Genomic DNA, 19,280 nt, shown 5'->3' on the forward strand with positions numbered 1-19,280 from the left:
TTTCCCGAATTGGGTTTTCCCGAGGACGATTGTCCAAAAATAACGGTGTCCCTTGCGTGATTGTCTCAGTTTATTTCAGTGCATGATCTGTATATCTGTGAAGGCGGTATTTGTGTTTACTTCGATGTTTATGCAAATTAAATAACTTGTTAATGTAAAGAACAAGTAGGAGATAGTAAACCAAAAATTGCAGTAGGGGTTTCTAATCTCTTAGATTCAGGAATTTTCACATCGCACATAGTGGATTGGCTGTTTCAACAAAATAGATCGTTGTCCCTATGTTTTTACATAGGTTTTACAATTTTTCATATTAAACAATGGGCTATTTTCACTTGTAACTTTTTAACTAGATTTCAGAACTAGTAAATAATTGTAGATTTAGTTTGGACAATTCCAATAGACCAAAATTCATAGGTCATATGCTATATCCTTGAAGCATTTTGGCTACTAATATATGTTGTTAGAATTCTTCTAGGCTTTTAGCATTGTTTTTACGCAAGACAACAGACAAGCCAAAAACACCTCCACCCCATTAACTCCATACAAGGAACTGGACATAAACCGGAGTTCTTGGGGAATATTGTAATATTCGTAATTAGCCATGGCTAATTGGAATATTCGATTTTGCCCAATTTTTGCCTTCTATAGTTATTTATAAATAAAAAAGTGAGGACGGGGGACATAACTCACTTTAAGAATAAAAAGTCACTTCCTAGTAGCACAACGTTGTGACTTAAGGAGGAGCCAAGGGGGCCAAAGGGGGACGCAGAAATGGGGCCCACGCAGACACATGGAGGGACTGCGCAGGAGGGAAGAACACATGGCAAGAGGGGAATCACGCAGAAGGAGGTGAGCCTAGGGATTGTGAGAAGCAGAGGCTATAAAATAGACAAGAGCCCCCTCATTTTGGATCATTCAGTTATGTGAATTTTGAGCTAGTCATTTCGACTTCTAAGCACGCTGGTTGTTTAGCTGGTCTGCGACACTATTTAGTGCATTGAGTGTCTCCGTTCGGAGATCTCACCCTTAGCCCCGGGGGACTTCGAGTGCCTGCTCGGGCAAGGTATTTCCATCGGTATTTCAACAGTAGTTTTATCAGCATTTCAGCAGCAGTTTCATCAGCATTTTGGAGGACTGCGCAGCACTTGGAGAGGGATGCAGTTCTTTTTGGTTGTAGTGCTGGATTGGGGTTTTGCAGGTGGAGTTATGCTAGGAGATTGAGCAGGGGTCCAGCTCTTGTCTCATTGGAGGATTTTTGGCAGGGTTTCAGGCAGAGTTTAGAGGGGTTTTCTTCAGTGGCAGTGCAGGGCATTGAGGAACTGCGCAGAACCCCAAGAGGGTGTTTTTCGAGGGTCGGCCATTCCAGGAAAGCTTTTTGGGTTTTTCTGGGTTTCTTGAGTAGAGCCCGAATCTAGATTTTTAGCTTTTTCCGAGGAGGGGAGCAGCCCCAAACCATCATTTGTTTTCTAGCAGCAACAGCAGCACAGTAGCAGCATCCACACAAAGGGGCCATTCTTGTCATTCTAAGAGTATTTCTTCACTTGCCTTGTGCAAGTCGAGGTGCCATCTGTCTAATCACCTCTTGTACTCATTTTTTTGCTCAGTATAATAAAATGGCTTAGCATTTCTCGCTGCATTTCTTGTGTATCTGCTTATATTTCTGGTTTACATTATTATATGTTGTTCCACTGTTATTTTATCACTTCTGGGTTATTATATCATTTGCACATATTTGGTTGGAGTTTTTGCTAGGGTTTGAGGAATATTCTGGGTTAGGAATATTACAAATATTTAGGACCTTCTCCCTTGGTTGTTTAGGAAATGTTGGGCCTAAATAGGGCTAAGGTACTAGTGAATCCCTACCTTGTGTGTGGACATCTAGCAAGGCTACCAGGACCTTAGCAACCCTGCTAAAAAAATTGGTAACAATAGGAACACCTTCCTTCCAGCCTTACTATAATAGGACATAGTGTCCCCCCGTGGGATTTGAAACTCGGTGGAGGGGATAACATCCCTGTGACACAACTACCATGTTGTCCCCGTTGGAGTCTGGGATCCTAGCTCTAGTTTCTAGTGGTCTCTGGACATCTTAGTCCTAGGCTGAACTATGAGTTTCTTATATATGTGGCTCGCAGGTTGTTGCATATATCTGGGGAAGTTTCTAGTTCCCCATCAATGTTTAAGTTGTTAAAAAAACAATAGGCACACCTTATTGAGGGTGAAAGATGCACAAAATGGGGGTTAAATAGTTCCTTGTTGCCACAAATCCCTTTCTCATAAATGGTGCTCCCTCAAATCATGGCGTTTGACCTTCCCCATATGGTTTAATGTCACAAGTCCCATTCCTAGCTTAGGTGTTCTCCAAGAATGACCATCTATAGCTTCCTCCCCATCAATGTTTAAAACTTTAAATCATTAGAAAAAACAATAGGCACACCTTATTGAGGGTGAAAGATGCACAAAATAGGGGTTGAATAGTTCCTTGTTGCCACAAATCCCTTTCTCATAAACGGTGCTCCCTCAAATCATGGTGTTTGACCTTCCCCATAGGGTTTATGTGCCACATGTCCCATTCCTAGCTTAGGTGTTCTCCAAGAATGACCATCTATAGCTTCCTTTTCCAAAATAGTAATTGAAGTATTATTGAACTCAAGAAGTTTGAGTGCTCCGTTAAAAATGGTCAAATGCAACTAGAATTTTGAAGTGGAAAATTTGAAATCACCATAACTCCCTCCAAATTTATTCGAACCTCTATTATAACGACAATTCAGAAATATCGACAGTTTGCACATGTTGACATTGGTCTAGTGGTAATCTAGGCATTCTATCAAAAGATATATTCTCTTGATTGGAAAGAGGACTAAAGGAGTTGTTCTAGATGTTTCTAAATGGAGAGCTCCTCAGAAATGTCCTTCTTCTTGATGTCCAAGAGTCATCTTCTTGACTAGGGCATTCCTCTTCTTTTGTACATATGACCCTTGACTATGCCATGAAAACCCCCATATATCCATTAAAATGATGGGCATTCCTTCCCTGAAGAGTCTTTGACAACTGTAAGAGGGTTTCTAGGTGACAGATGTCAATCTCCATGAGGGGTGTTCCTTAGAAATCTCTTTATTGCCTTGTAGATGATCCCTAAAGCCCACAAAATGATGAGTCGTGCCTTAACAGATGTAGAAATGCCTTATGTGATGTCAGATGACCTCAAGTGGTGAGAAATGCCTCCAAATATGTACCTTTGCCTCAGAAAGCATTAAATACCTCAAAATTTCCTCAAAGAAAGAATATGCATCAAACATGCAGAAAAACAACCTCCATCATTAACCCCATGATATCATAGTCTATTTACCACTTGGGCAATAACATTTCCTTTGTGCTTAGTTATGTGGGTCAACCCTATCTATGGTTTCACCATTAAGTGATCTGGCCCATTTTTGAAGTAGGTAGATCACAAAGAGCTAGGGCATGCCCTATGAGAGGTATTTGAAGTATACTGCCTCTTATTTTTGCTGGTATTTACAAAGATTCCATAAATATCTCCGAAAACCTGCAAAATGCCAACACAAAGAGGCTCTGCTTGGCAAAATTGCAAGGACCTGGGTGGGGGGAAGGTAAAATACAATTTTTACCAAAACTAATGAATGTGCAAGTGAACCATCTCAAGTATCACCTTGCCAAAATCTATAGCCAAATGGCCAAATGTACTACCTATCGCAACATAACTGTGGATGTAATGCATCAATGCATTACCAATCTAGATGCCATAAAGTCAATTTAGTCAAAGAGAAGAAAAATGAAAGCTGAGATAAGAGGGGTGAGTTCACCTTCTACTGTTGAAAGCAGTAATAGCCCCGTTGTATATAGTGTTCCCAACTCAATATTCTATGCCCCACATGATTTAAGTGCCATTGCCACATTCCCTCAGTCCTCAGACTCCACTGTACCAGCTTCTTCTGCTCCCCTTAACCAACCTGATTCTCAACCCACCTTGGAGAGCACAAAATGAGGGCAAAAGATTCATGAACAGGCATATAAGGCCATCAGTAGATTTGTGACCTTGGTGGGGGAAAGGTCAAATGCAATTTTTATAAAAACTGACAAATGGGTGAGTGAACCATCTCAAGTAGCACCTTGCCAAAATGTATGGCCAAAAGGAAAAATGTACTATCCTCTAGTAACTGTGGAAATAATGCCTTAATGCATTTCCAATCTAGATGCCAGAAAGGAACATAAGTCTAAGAGGCGAAAATTTGAAGTTGAAATAAAAAAGGTGAGTAACAAGTTCACCTTCTGTTCAGTGGTCCAACTCAACATGCTTCACCCCAACATGTTTTAGGTGCAACTGCCACACCCACTCAGCCTAGGCCCTACTGTACCATCTTTTTCTGCTCCCCATACCCAACTTGAATCTCAACCCACCTTGGAGAGCACAGAATGGGGGCAAATGCTTCATGAGCAGGCACATAAAGCCATAGTTAACTTTTAGTTCTCCTCGTACGTACCTTTTAATGCTGCTAGATCCCTCTTCATCAACCGCACCAACAGAACCTCCATCAGTATTACTGAGATAATGGCAAACTACCATACCTACTACTGCTGTCAATGGTTATACTTGTGTTTCAACTTTCCTCCTCATTTGTTGGCGATGTGCCCTTGTCTTTGTATTTGAGTAGGATGCTTAATTTTTGAAAAGGGAAGATAGATGTTGGGCATGGAATTTTATTTATCTATTGCAAAGTATGAATATGACTAAAAAGAGGAGTAATAAGTAACTCCTTCACGTATTAAGCTATCAACAAGTGGGGAAATATGTCAACTGTTGCAACTGCCTAACTTCCTGACCATCATAAGTCAGACCACAGGGAGATGAGGAAAATGCAAAGGTTGATCATTCTCTATGAGTCTTACCGTGGGTATATCATTCCATTGATGAGTCCATAAAGAACTGATCCTCTATACAACCTTACATAATAAAATGAGAGCATACTCTATATTCTCTGCTATTTATGGTTAGCCATGAGTTAAAAGATACACTTGTGAAGCATTTCCTACTTTCTTATCTGTTCTCTGCATGTCATTCTGAATTCAGTAACTCAAGAGGTTATTTGAGTGTATTGAGAAAATTATATCATAACAACATGTTCTGTATTCATGGTTCTTAGACGTAGGCTCATCATTATCTACCTGTTCTGGAGCATTGTAGCCCTTAGGTATTGCAAAAACTTCATTATCAAGAGGCATGTCAACAGATGCCATCAAAGACCGCATAAAAGAGCTTGTAACTCCAGCATTGCTATTACTAGGTTGAGGAAACAGTATTGTGCATAAAACCAATAGAAGTCGCAGCTGCCTACTGAACATTCTTGTAAGTGAAATGATCGATGAAGTTTCTGTAACATAAAGCAAATTCACTGTCAGAGATCAAATGAGCAAACAGTAAGACAAAATGAAACAGACAATAGGCAGTCACCATAAAAGAGGACTTTAGAAGAAGCTACCAGAACACTTAGTCAATCAAATTTGTATAGCTGTTAAAATCTTAACACTATCAGAAAGCAGATATCCTGTCTTCTCAATGCAAGTCATGTAAATAATATATACATCAAATTTTAAAAGTGAAATTAATCAAGCCAACAACAAGAAGCAAGATACTAGAGTATAGAAAAGGATATTCTTTTGACACCTACAGTTTTATCTTCAAGTCCAAACTTTCTTAGCAGAATAAGGAACACAAGTCAAGCCAAGCCATGTGATAGACATGCACTTTTAGAGAGCAAGATCACTGACTTACTGACTCAAATTCAGAAATAAGGTGTCATGTCCCCAATTAAAAATTTTGACAAGGAAATTCCCAATTTTGCAATTTTGGCGATTAATATATATATTTAGATAAATAAAATTAGGAGAAATAAGTTGCGTAGATATTTAATAAATTTTGAAGAAAAGGCAATGGTTGTGACTTAGGAAAAGAAGAAAAATTAAAGTGAAGTTGTGGAGATTACCAAGCATGGAAATCGACCCATGGGAAGAATCAAACCATGGTATCAAATCATAGTGTGAAAGAAATCGAACCACGGTATGAGGAAGGGAAAGCAAAAATAAAAGGAAGTTTAGAGCCTCATTTTGATCATTCTGGTTTTGGCATTTCATTTCTGAATTGGAAGGTTTGCTTAAGTAGTTGAGCTAAGTCAATCAGTGCCAGTGTTGATAATATCGCCGAAATATCGGTGATATTCGGAAATATCGCGATATTTTCAGCGAGCCGAAATATCACCGACAAAATATCGCGATATTTTCGGCGAGCCAAAATATCACCGACAAAATATCGCGATATTTTCGCGCGACGATCGAAAAAATCACCCGGTGACAGGCAAAAATTTCCGCGCGGCCCATAAAAATCCGATTTTGGTTTTTTTCATATCATTTTCATTTCTGATTGCTGGAGAAGGAAGGGGAGAGCTATGTGGTTGCTGCCAAGGAGGGTTTGAGCGTTCCATAGCTATTATCGCCACCAACAACGAAGATTTCATTGATATAAGCTTCAAGAACAGTGAGACAATTTCATTTCTTCCATTAACAGGTATGTTGACAATAAACCCCTATTTTAATGAATTTTTTGTTAGTTTTAGGATTGTTCTTGCTTGCCTATTTCCCTACAATCATTTTGCTTGATTTTTTTTTTCCAATTCAAAAGATTTTCATGCCCATGACCAAATGCAAGGGTTTTAAGTTTGCCTCCTTATCCCTCTCTCTTCCTCACTGTTTCACTTGCAGCTTCGAGAAACATTGTTTACAGTGGTATAATACATCTAAACAGTGGCCAGAAAACTAATTAACAGTCACCATAATATATTGAGAAATCATTTGCATTCATTTGTTAGTCACTGTTTAGCATTTTTTTCATAAATTTTTAAGATTGACATGCTAGTTTCAGCGTTTAATATGAATGATTTGGATCTCTGGTAATAAGTTAACAATGGTAAAATTTGGCTTCTAAAGTCTCTATAAATTAATGAAGAAATAAATCTAATTCATAAGGAACCTTGTTTGAAACACTGGTGTCATACAAGTGAATTTTGGAAGACTGTTTGTTGAATACCGAGGTCTGATAATGCACCTACAGCAGTGGTATAATTACGTAACAGTGATATAATAAGTAATATACAGTCACCTCATTTCCTTGGCATATCATTTGCATTGTTAGGCTCTTTCATTGCTTGGCATCTTTGGTTAAAGTGGCAATTATTGCATGATACAAGCTCACTGCCCTCTTAAGTCTGCTCTCTTTTTCATGCCCATTGCAAAATTGCAAATTTGCAAATAATGTAGCAAAAAAAGTTAAAACTGTTTTGTAAAATGATGTGGTTATTTGTAATTTTGTATTACTTATTAAGTTACTAATTCCAATTTTTTTTGGTGCCCTAGGTTTCCTTTTGAGTTAGCCCACTACAAAATACAAATATGCCAAAAGCCTTGGACCCATTTTGGGAGTATGGGAGCCCTGATGGTGGGACAAATCGTGCATATCTTACATGCAAATTGTGTGGGACCAGGATGACAGGTGGGATTACACGACTGAAATACCATCTTGCTAGACTCAGTGGACATGATGTTGGGGTTTGTACAGTTTCTAGTCCGGAGCTTATACAAAAAGCTCTTGAGGCAATTGATGAAAAGGACAAAAAGAAGGAAGAGGCAGAAAGAAACAAAGTTGAACGTGCAGGTAGATCTTTCGGGATATCTTCTCCTGATTTTGATGTTGAGGGTAGTGGCCCTAGTGGGAGGGGCTCCACAGCTGGCACACCATCACATGCTACTACTAGTGCCACTGCGAGGTCATCATTTTTTGTTCCACGAACAGGACCTGGAGCACAACCTGGCATAAAATCGCTTGTTAAAAAGAAGGAGAAGCAAGAAGCAGATAGAGTCATGGGGAGGTGTATTTTCTGGAGTGACTTACCTCTCAGCATCACCAAAACCAATCCATTTTGGCAACCAATGTGTGATGCTATTGTTGTTGTGGGCCCAAGGTACAAAAGTGCCACATATGAGGAGTTGCGGGGGCCAATTCTTCAAGCAGAAAAGCAGGACATCAACTCTAGATTGGCGGAGTTGAAAAAGACATGGGAAGTCACTAGATGCACAGTGATGTCTGATGGTTGGACAGATAGGAAGGGTAGGACCCTTCTAAATTTCTTGGTACATTGTCCTAAAGGTACCATGTTTATTAAATCGTTGGATGCATCAGAACATATCAAAGATGCAGCAACGATATGTGAGTTGTTAGATGGGTTCATTTAGGAGATTGGTGTGCAGAATGTGGTGCAAGTCATAACAGACAATGCAGCTAATTATGTGTCTGCCGGCAAAATGCTTATGGAGAGGCATCCCACATTGTTCTGGACTCCGTGTGCAACACATTGTCTCGATTTGTTGCTTGAGGATATGGGGAAACTCTCCTTCATCAAGGAGGCGGTTGATATGGCTAGGAGCATCCCCAAGTTTATTTATAACCATGCTTTTGTTCTTAGCCTCATGAGGAGGTTCACTAGAAACAAGGAGTTGCGGCGTCCTGCCATCACACGTTTTGCCACAACCTTTATTACTCTTCAGTCTTTGCTTCGATGTCAGTTCGAGTTGAAGCAAATGTTTGTGTCTGATGATTGGCGTAATTGTAGATACAACAGGAGACATGACGGGAAAGCCATTGCAAAAATGGTGTACTCTGAGACATTTTGGCATGGAGTAGAAGAAGCATGTGCAGTTAGCGAACCTATAGTAAAGGTTCTTAGATTGGTGGATGGAGAGAAGCCTGCAATGCCTTATTTGTATGAGGGCATGGATAGGGCCAAGGAGGCCATTCGTTCCTATTATGCAGACAAGGGTTTTGTTGGCCTTGATAGGCAGATGATGTTATGGGATGTGATCGATAGTCGGTGGACAAGGATGCTTCATCGACCCATTCATGCAGCAGCACTCTTCCTCAACCCCGCATTTTCATACAAATGCAACTTTGATTTTGATGGCGAGGTGATGGAAGGGCTCCATTCCTGTATTCAGAGGATGGTACCTGATCCTGAGCTTCGTAGCAAAATCAATCGCAAGATATAGTCTTATCGAGATTGTGTTGACCTATTTGGCTTTGATGATGCTATTAGGGAAAGGACCCTCTTCATGCCATGTAAGTGACAAGTCATCACTCATTAGAAATTAGAATTTTCAATTTAGAATTTCCTTACTTATAAATTTATAATTCTATTTTTTTTAAATTCAATTATGTAACTTTTATTTGAAAGTTTAATTATGTTTTAAGTTTTTGAATTTTTTATTTCATTATTTTGTTGTAGATATTTGGTGGCGAAGCTATGGTGCAAGGGCACCAAATTTGCAAAAATTGGCCATACGAATCTTGAGTCAAACATGTAGCTCTTCAGAGTGTGAGTGCAATTGGAGTGTATTTGAGAAAGTACATGCCAAAAAGCGCAACAGGTATAACTTTGAGCTCAAGCCTTCAATTGAGCAATTACACTTATTGTAATTTTTAATTTTTAATTTATGACCTTCAAGTGTCAAGAGTCAAGAGTCAAGACTCATTACTTTTTTTGACACTCTTACAGGTTGGAGTTCGCACGCCTCAACGATTTGGTGTATGTGCATTACAACATCCGACTTCGAGTGAGGCAAATAGAATCACCAATGGATCCAGATGCCATTTCCTTAGACAATATTGATGTATTGTCTTCGTGGAGGGTGGAGTCTAAGGAGCCCATATTGGAGGAGTCACCTTCATGGTTAGAGCCAGTGGCAGATGATCCATTAGAGCAGGGGCAGCAAGAGGAGGACTCAGAGTCAGAGGAGGAGGAGGACACTGCGGGAGCATCAGCATCAACACCATCTGCTATAGATATAGAAGAGCATAGCCCCATACCTAGCACTCATTATTTGACATTAGGTGCAGAGGCAGGGTCAGGGCCTTCTACTACTAGGGGTAGGCCTGGCAAACAACCCATCATGTTTTCCCGTAAAAGGGGGAGAGGGCAGTGATTTCAGATAGATAGCTGCTAGTTTTATTTGTTATGCTACATATAACTCACGATGATGAGATACTTCTATATATGTGATGTTATTTTGTATTGGTTCTCCACATTTGAGTCCTTGAATGGACAATTATCAGGGATCAGCAGGATTTGGTATCGCCTTTGATATATCATTTCTATTTGACATCATATATATCAGTGTTTTCTTCATATTTATGTGCCAATGTGTTTATTTCATGTTGTTATTGCTTTATATGTTTAAAAATCTGAAGAAAAATAAATAAAAAATAAATAAAAATAAAATAAAATAATAAATAATAAATAAATAAAATAATAAATAATAAATAATAAATAATAAATAAAATAAATAATAAATAATAAATAAATAAATAATAAATAATAAATAATAATAATAATAATAATAATAAATAATAAATAAATAAATAAAATAAAATAAAAATAAAAATTGAATATATTATGCATTTTTTATGCTTGCCGATATTTGTCGATATTGCCGATAAGATATTTTCTGGACCCTCGCCGATATTTTCCCGATACCGATATTATCAACATTGATCAGTGCTGCGTAGCACAGGGATTTCCAAGCAGAGAATCCCAACTCTCTTTCGGTGAACCTAGAGTGTCACCCTAGGAGAGAAATTTGGAGTTGATTGGATACTTCTTTTCCTACATTTTGTGAGCCATTTCATCTCTGCAACAGGTGGGACGAATTTTTCAGGAGGACGCAGTAGTAGAAGTAGAGTTGCTTGGAGGAATAGATTGTGGGGGAGATTTGCCTTGAGAATTTGCAGGAATTTCGCTTGGAGGACGAATTTCCTGGTGGAGTTTCAGACCCCGAGACTGTTGCATTTGTGTGGACCATATTATTCTTCCTTAGGGCCTACGCAGGGGTTTTTTGGGCCGTTTTTGCACAAACAGTTGCTGCAACCTTGTGCCGGGAAATAGCTCGAATTTCACTCTATAATTTCAGTGCTATCTTTCAGTGGTTTCTCAGTTATTTTTGTGGAGGATTTTGGGTGGAGCAGTTGTATATTTTCTGGTGGGATGCAAAGCTGGGCAGTGGGTGATTTCACTTAATTTTTGGGTAATTCCGGGTGGTTGGAATTAGCCCAAAATCTTTCTGGGTTTTGTTGGTTTGGGGTTGGAGAGCATTGTCCTAATTTTTCAGAATTTTTGGAGCAAATTTGAGGCCTCAAATATCAGTTTGCCAGCAGCAGCAACAATAAATTTTTGGGTGGAGCGTACAGCCAGTGAGCCATTTCAACATAGATTTTTCTTCATTCTCGCCTGGGTTTTATGTGCTTGCTTTAGCAAACCCAAGTGCACACATTCCATTGTATTTTGTGCTCAGCTTCTCATTGGATATTCAACAAAATGGCTCAGCTCTATTATTTCTGTTGAACGTTGTTCTAAATTTGTTGTTTTTTTTTTTGTCCTAGAGGTAGAGGAAGGGGCTGTGGTAGAAAAGACAAGCCTGAGCATCTTTCTGATATAGAGTTCGAGAACACTAGGGACTACATGGGGGACAACGGTGATGAGCAGCCTAGGCAAGGTGGGCATGACCCACTACTAGAGGAGTTGGCCAAATCGAATCAGCAAATGATGGAAATGATGAGGCAAATGATAGCACTACAAATGCAAAATATGTCGGGAGGACCTCAAGGTGGTGGAGGAGGAAACAATGAAGGAGAAGGAGGTTCTGAAATAGGAAAAGGGAACCATGTGCCTCCACGCACAAATCATACATACGACAGACTCCTAGACCAGCTATGCCTCGCTTCACTGAGGAACCAGAGCGAGATAGAGGAGTTGATGCATTCACCAAGTTGATCAGATCATTCACAAATGGCGTTGATGAGTATGAGGCGTTGGATCTCACTATCAGGAGGATACTTACTTTTGCAGACTATAGACATCTAAAGGAGAAGTATCAGCCTGGAGTAGGGACTTCCAGAAGAGGACAACAGAAACAAAATTGGTATAATCAGAAGCTAGCAGGGAAGGTGACATTGACAGGGATTGATGGGTCAGCCAGGAGTTCTGTGAGGTCATGGGTTCAGAAACTAGACGCTTACCTTAATTTGAATCCTATGCAGGAGACAAATGCCATCAGATTTTCTACATTGCATTTGGAGGGTGATGCATAGGAGTGGTGGTATCACGGATTGGTTGCACTTGGGCATATGTCCATCACATCCTATAACGAGTTCACTCGCAGGCTAGTGGAGAGATTTCATAGGAAGGATCCAGAATTGCACTTCAGGGGGTTGGTTAACCTGAAGCAGACAAGCAACGCAAAGGCTTACATATCAGAGTTTTAGAGACTAGCAGTGATGGTCTCAGATATTTCGGAGGCGAGATTGATCATGCCATTTATTGAGGGTTTGGTCGAGCCACTACGAGGTTGGGTGCGAGCTTATAGGACAACATCACTGCAGGATGCCATTAGCAGGGCACAGGACATGTTGGATGTTGTTCCGAAGACGATGGCACCAGCACCTTCTAGACTTCCTTTCCCTCATAAGGGAAAAGACATCAAACCTCCTTAGAAGGAATGGACGAGGAAAGGGTCGTTGGATGATGAGACTAGGAGGGACCTCCGAAGGAGGAAATTGTGCTTTAATTGTCAGGAGCCATGGGCAGCAGGGCATTGGTGTACCAAGGGCAAGGCCCACTACATAGAGGTATTTTCAAACATTGAGCCAGAGGAGGAGGAGGATGCAGATCAAGAGGTAGACACAGGAAAGGGTGGACCTCAGAGCTCGAGAGGAGGTGGCCCATCGCCCCCACCTAACGGCGGAGCTTTCTTGTCCACTGGAGGAGTTATTGCATCACTTCAAGGTTTCTAAGTATTTTACACTGCAGATTAGGGGGCATCGTGTAGGGACAGCAAGTGTCAGTATTGGTGGACAATGGGGCAACACACAATTTTATTGATGCACAACTGGTGGAGAGGAGAGGCATACAGACAGAGGCTTTTGAGGGATTTTCAATTTTGGTGCCTGGTGATAGGACTATGCAGTGTACGAGGTATGTTCCCCACATGACATTGACCATGGGGAACTACTCGATGACAGATCACTTCTTCGTGGTGGACGTTCCAGACACCAATGTAGTGTTGGGAGTGCAGTGGTTGTATTCTTTGGGGCGTGCTACTACAAATTGGAAGAAGTTGGAGATGGAGTTCATTGGCCTAGACGGGAAGTTGGTAGTATTGAGAGGCATGCATTCATACCCACCTCATATAGTATCAGCGCACAGGATGGAGGCTGACTTGAGGTGTGGTGACATAGAGTGGGTTGTAGAGTTGAGGATCTCAGAGACAAGGGGACCGAAGCAGCAGACACATCCAGACATATTGACTCTTTTGGAGAGGCATCAAGTAGTATTTAGGGAGATTCCACCAAGCAGGCCACCAAACAGAGGGTTCGAGCACACCATTGAGCTAGAGGAGGGGGTGCACGCAGTCATCACCACTCCCTATAGGCATCCCAAGGCATACTAGGATGAGATTGAGAGAGCTATACAGGAGTTGTTGAGATTGGGACATATCAGGCCTAGCTCGAGTCCTTTCGCTTCTTCAGTAGTGTTGGTGAAGAAGGATGGGACCCTTCACATGTGCATAGACTACAGGGCCCTCAACAAGAAGACATTGAAGAACAGGTATCCTATTCCACGCATTGATGAGTTGATGGATGAGCTTAGAGGAGCCAAGTACTTCTCTAAGATAGATTTGCGTTCAAGGTACCACCAGATCCAAGTGAGGGAGTAGGACATTCCCAAGACCGTCTTTTGTTGCCACTACGGACACTTTGAGTTCTTGGTGATGCCCTTTGGGTTAATCAATTCACCAACCATGTTTCAGTCTTGTATGAACCATGTGTTCCGCAAGCAGTTGCGATGGTATGTTTTGGTATTCTTTAACAACATCTTGATATATAGCAGGACTTGCGAGGAGCACCTCCAAAACTTGGAGAAGGTCTTACGCATACTAGAGGAGCAGCAGTTGTATGCGAAAATGTCCGAGTGTGAGTTAGGATTGACAAAGATGTTATATCTGTTGATTTTTGGTAGCATCAGATGTGCTCTAGCTCCGAAATTTTGTGGAGGGACTAGAACACATGAGATCTCCAAGACCCAGAAATCATTTGGAGAAATTCCACCCAGATGAGGAGTTATTAAAATAATTAATATTTTTAATGTGTTCCTAAGTCTAAACTTAGGAAAATAAAAACATTAATGGGTATTAATAAAGATATGGGTGAGAAGCTTCTAAGAGACGAGGATCAAATCTGTTTTAATCTTAGCCGTTCGTTAGAGACTTAATCTCGGTCATTGATTCATCAACAAGAAAAGTAAAAGAGAAGACTTGAGAGTCATTTGGAGACACACCGAGCAAATACTCAGTAACCCGAGGGAAATCGATTCTCAAGGAGTTTGATTTCAGAGGGAGAGTTGCAGGGTGAAGGAAGAGGGAGAGTACTGAAGCAATGACACAGTGACATAGAGGGAGAGCTCTGACACAGTGACGCAGTGTTGCAGTGACGCAAAGGGAGAGCTCTGACGCAGTGTCGCAGTGACGCAAAGGGAGAGCAGTGACACAATGATGCAGAGGGAGAGCTCTGACGCAGTGTCGCAGTGACGCAGTGCAGTATCCCTTATCAGGAATATTCCTCAAACACAAGCAAACTCCATCCAAAGATGGACTGGGAGGGCATTTACCAAATATGTCGCCTCTGAAAAGAGGACGAGATCTGGAGGCTACCTAGCCCTTTCCAGACTCTATCTAAGAGTATAGGAGAAAACACACAAGTGGTATAGTAGCCGGGAAGCTCAAAGAGATAAAAATAACAATGGTGCAACATATAACAATATAACCATAAGCAGATACTCAAGAAATGTAGAGAGAAATGCTAAGCCATTTTATTATACTGAGTAATAGAATGAGTACAGAAAGTGATCAGAAAGATGGCACCTCAACTTGCACAAGGCAAGTGAAGAAATACACTCAGAATAGCAAAGGAATGGCCTCTCTCTGAACTGCGTCCAAGCTACTAGAGAACTGTCGTGCTGCTGCTGCTGCTAGAAATCAAATGAGGATTTGGGGTTGTTCCCCTCCTCAGAAAATGCTGAAACTCTGGAATCAGATTCTACTCAGAAAACCCAGAAAAACCCAGAAAGCTTTTCTGAAATGGTCGACCCCCAAAAATCGCCCCCTTGAGGACCCACGCAATCCCTCAAGGCTCTACGCTGCCACTGAAATAAACCCACCACAACTCTGCCTGAAACTCAACCAAAATCCTCCAATATGCAAGGGTTGATCCCCTGCTCAACCTCCCAGCACAAATCCCCCTGCAAAACCTCAATCTAGAACTGCTCCCAGAAAGAACTGCGTCATCCCTCTCAAGACTGCGCAATCATCCAAGATGCTCAATCCTCCTGCCAAAATGCTGATGAAACTACTACAAAAATACTGATGGAAATACCTTGCCCGAGCAGGCACTCGAAGTCCCCCGGGGCTAAGGGTGAGATCTCCGAACGGAGACACTCAATGCACTAAACAGTGCTGCAAACTAGCTAAACAGCCAGCGTGCTCTAAGTCGAAGCGACTAGCTCAAATGCACATAATCGAATGCCAAAATGAGGAGGCTCCTCTCTCCTTTATAGCATTGGCCTCTCTCAATCCCAAGGCTCACCTCCTCCAACGTAGCTTTCCTCTTGCCATGTGTTTCTCACCATCTGCGCAGTCACTCCATGTGTCTACGTGGGCCCCTCCTCTACGTGGTTCTTTGGCCCCCCTTGGCTCACCTTTTAAGTTACAACGTTGTGCTACTAGGGAGTGTCTTTATTCATGAAGTGAGTATGTCCCCCTCTCCTCACCTTTTTATTTATAAACAGCTATACAAGGCAAAATTGAGCAAAATCGAATATTCCAATTAGCCATGGCTAATTAGGAATATTACACGCAGCTCCTAGAGGAGGTGACGCAGTTCTACCGCAGAGCTTGGAGCAGCCATCACTACCCAGCACTGGGAACAGCGCAGTCACCTGTGGGGTTTGTTCATCTGTCTCTGGATAGAGGTACTTCTGTTGGGTTTATTCTCTGTTGGGTGAGCTGGATTTGGCACCCTAGTTGTATTCAGAAATCTGCTTAATAATACAAACCCTCTATATGCTGCACCGGTTTCCCTGAATTGGGTTTTTCCAAGGACAATTGTCCAAAAACAACTGTGTTGATGTGATTGATTTTTGTGCTTGCATATCACTGTTATTTTCTCTATGTAATTATGTGATAACTGCAGTAGAAATTATTTTAATGTTTACTGAAGGGTTTCATAAATAACTTATTGTGGAAAATAAGTAGGAGAAATAAATCAGTCACTGTAGTAAAATTTCATGTTAGAAATTTTTACATGGTATCAGAGCAAAGATCGAGCAATACGATTGAAGAATCTTCTATGAGTCAGGAGCATGATGTCAGGGCATCAACTCAGAGGGACTCACACAGATCTCCAGAGAAAGAAGAGAGCATGAAGAATATGGATCATGATTATTCTATGTTAGCTTCCAGACTGGAAGAAGAAGTCGCTTACTTAACAAATTCTGCCTCCTCTGAGGTTTGGTATATAGATAGTGGAGCTTCCTAGCATATGACAGGAATACGAGAATGTTTTTCGAATTATCAGGAAGAAAGGATGAACTTCCAAATCACCATGGGAAATAAGTCAAAATGTACCCCCGTAGGAAGAGGTATTGTAGTATTTCAAACAGAAGCAGGGGATCGGCTTCGAGCAACCAATGTGCTGCATGTGCCAGGATTGGGGATGAACTTACTCTCTGTATCTCAACTTCAAAACAAGGGCTATGACGTTTTCTTCATTAAGGAGAAAGTATATGTCAAACACCCAAGTTGGAAAAAGAAGGCCCAGATTGGAGTCAGAAGTAACAGGCTGTATAGATTACAGCTAGAATCTCCAATGGCACTGATAGGCAGCAGTGGGGAAAAAGATTTGAATGAACTATGGCACAAGAGGATGGGACACTTACACCATGGGGCTCTAAGAATTCTCAGGAGAATAGTATCAGGAGTTCCAAAATTAAGTACCAAACGAGATGATGTATGCAGAGGATGCGCACTAGGCAAGTACGCCAAGGCAGCGTTTTCCAGAAGCAACAATAGGGCTAAGAGTGTTCTGGGATTGATACACTCAAATATTTGCAGACCCATGTCCACAAAAGCTCTTAGTGGTGCCGAATACTTCGTCACCTTCATTGATGACCATTCCAGAAAGACTTGGATCTACTTTCTAAAAACCAAGGATGACATCTTCAATCGATTCAAAGAGTTCAAGGCTCTAGTTGAGAATCTGACAAGAAAGAAGATAAAGATATTGCGCTCAGACAATGGTGGAGAATACATTGACAAGGACTTCACTAATTTTTGCGCAAGGGAAGGCATCAAAAGAGAGTGGACAACCTCCTATAATCCGGAGCAAAATGGAGTAGCAAAAAGGAAGAATCGGACTATTGTTGAAGCAGTCAGGGCAATGTTGTATGATTAGGATATGCCCAAGTTTTTATGGGCAGAAGCATGCAACACAACAATGTATGTCCAGAACAAGACTCCTCACAAGGCATTAGGCAAGATTACTCCGAAGAGTGTCTTCACCGGTAAGAAGCCTGAGGTAAGTCATTTCAGGATATTTGGGAGTTTGGCATACTGCCATGTACTCGAAGAAAAGAGGAAGAAATTAGATCAGACTGCGGAGAAAGGATATCTTATGGGATATAGAGAGAATGCTAAGGCATATAGAGTCTATCTTCCGAGAAATAGGAAGATCGTAATTCGACGAGATGTAAAGTTCATGGAGGACAGAGCTTTCAGGAAATCCCAAAAAATGCCTTCCGGAGAGTAGTCAAAGGATGATCCGTTGGTCCAACCACTTCGACCAGCAGAAACTAGCACTAGTATTTCTCCTAAAGGAAAAACTCCAGAGCTGGAGCCTCAGGAAGAGGAGGAGCAAATAGATATACCCACTACCAGTGGTAGAACAAGCCGGGAACTTCGACAGATACTATGAGATGCAGAGGATTTCGTCGGGGCACCCAGGAATGAGAAAAGGGAGCGTAGACAGCCAGACAGATACCAAGCCTTGGTGGCTCAGGTTGGAGAACCCTCCAGTTTTCAAGAGGTCATTCAGCATCAAGTATGGGTAGATGTTATGGTGGAGGAATACAATTCCATAATGGTCAATGATGTCTAGGAAGTGGTACCTAGGCCTCAGGACAGGTCAGTTGTAGGGTCGAGATGGCTCTACAAAGTCAAATACACTACAGATGGTAGTGTGGAAAAATACAAAGCCAGGTTTGTGGCCAAGGGGTTTGCTCAGAAGGAAGGGATAGACTACGAAGAAACCTTTGCCCCAATAGCCAGGTATATTTCTATTAGATCCATGATATCCCTTGCAGCACAGATGGGGTGGGAGATTCACCAGATGGATGTCAAGACGGCATTCTTGAACGGGGTGATAGAAGAAGAACTATACATTGAAAACCAGAGGGTTTTGAGACACATGAGAAGAAATCTCATGTATGCAGGTTGAAGAAAGCTCTATATTGGCTTAAATAGGCACCTAGAGCATGGTGCGGTCAAATTGATGTTGGCATTATGATTTCTGGTTTGGCTCTATGGTTCATGTGTTGTACTTGATGGCAACTCATACAGGTGGCAAAACTCTGATCAGGCTCTCAAAATGATAAAAATTAAGAGGTTCGCATGTGCTCAGTGAAAAGCGTGCGTACCCGCAGGTACGTCGTGTAGGAAATGCGGTCATACCCGCAGGTTACCCATTTAGAAGGTGCGGTCCCCCAGTTCACTCACTTCAAGGCAGAGAAGCGCGCTCATATGGGGTTTCTTATTTATGGCCCGTGGTATTTAGCCCGTCATTCATGATCCTATGGTTTTGGCCCATGGTATAGGATCTAATTTAGCCCCGGTTTGGATCCCTTGTTTTGGTTATTTGATGGTTTTGTCCCATGGTGTGAATGAGGGCTTGACTATAAATAAGGAAGGAGATCACTTGGCCAAGGTATCTTTTGCAAATTGAATATCTTAAGATCTGAAATATTGGGTTATCGGTTTAAAAGCTTGATCTATATAAAAGTGAAATTGAAAGTGAATCTATGAAGTGTGATCTCTCGGGTGCATGATCAGATCTGGGC

At 41.4% G+C, this 19,280-nt stretch overlaps 1 protein-coding gene across 1 annotated transcript in view; it reads right to left on the reverse strand.

Annotated features, from left to right (window-relative positions):
* The window catches only part of LOC149140797 (bifunctional purple acid phosphatase 26-like), a 260,481-nt gene that overhangs the window by 190,090 nt on the left and 51,111 nt on the right, over positions 1-19,280 (reverse strand). The window contains exon 2 of the mRNA XM_089446580.1: positions 5,185-5,390. Coding sequence (XP_089302706.1) covers positions 5,185-5,390 — 206 coding nt within the window. The remainder of the gene's footprint in view (positions 1-5,184; positions 5,391-19,280) is intronic.

This window comes from Pinus tabuliformis, chromosome X (genome assembly GCF_031772625.1).
Source record: "Pinus tabuliformis cultivar Carrire ecotype Pingquan chromosome X, CPIR1, whole genome shotgun sequence".
Lineage (NCBI taxonomy): Eukaryota > Viridiplantae > Streptophyta > Pinopsida > Pinales > Pinaceae > Pinus > Pinus tabuliformis.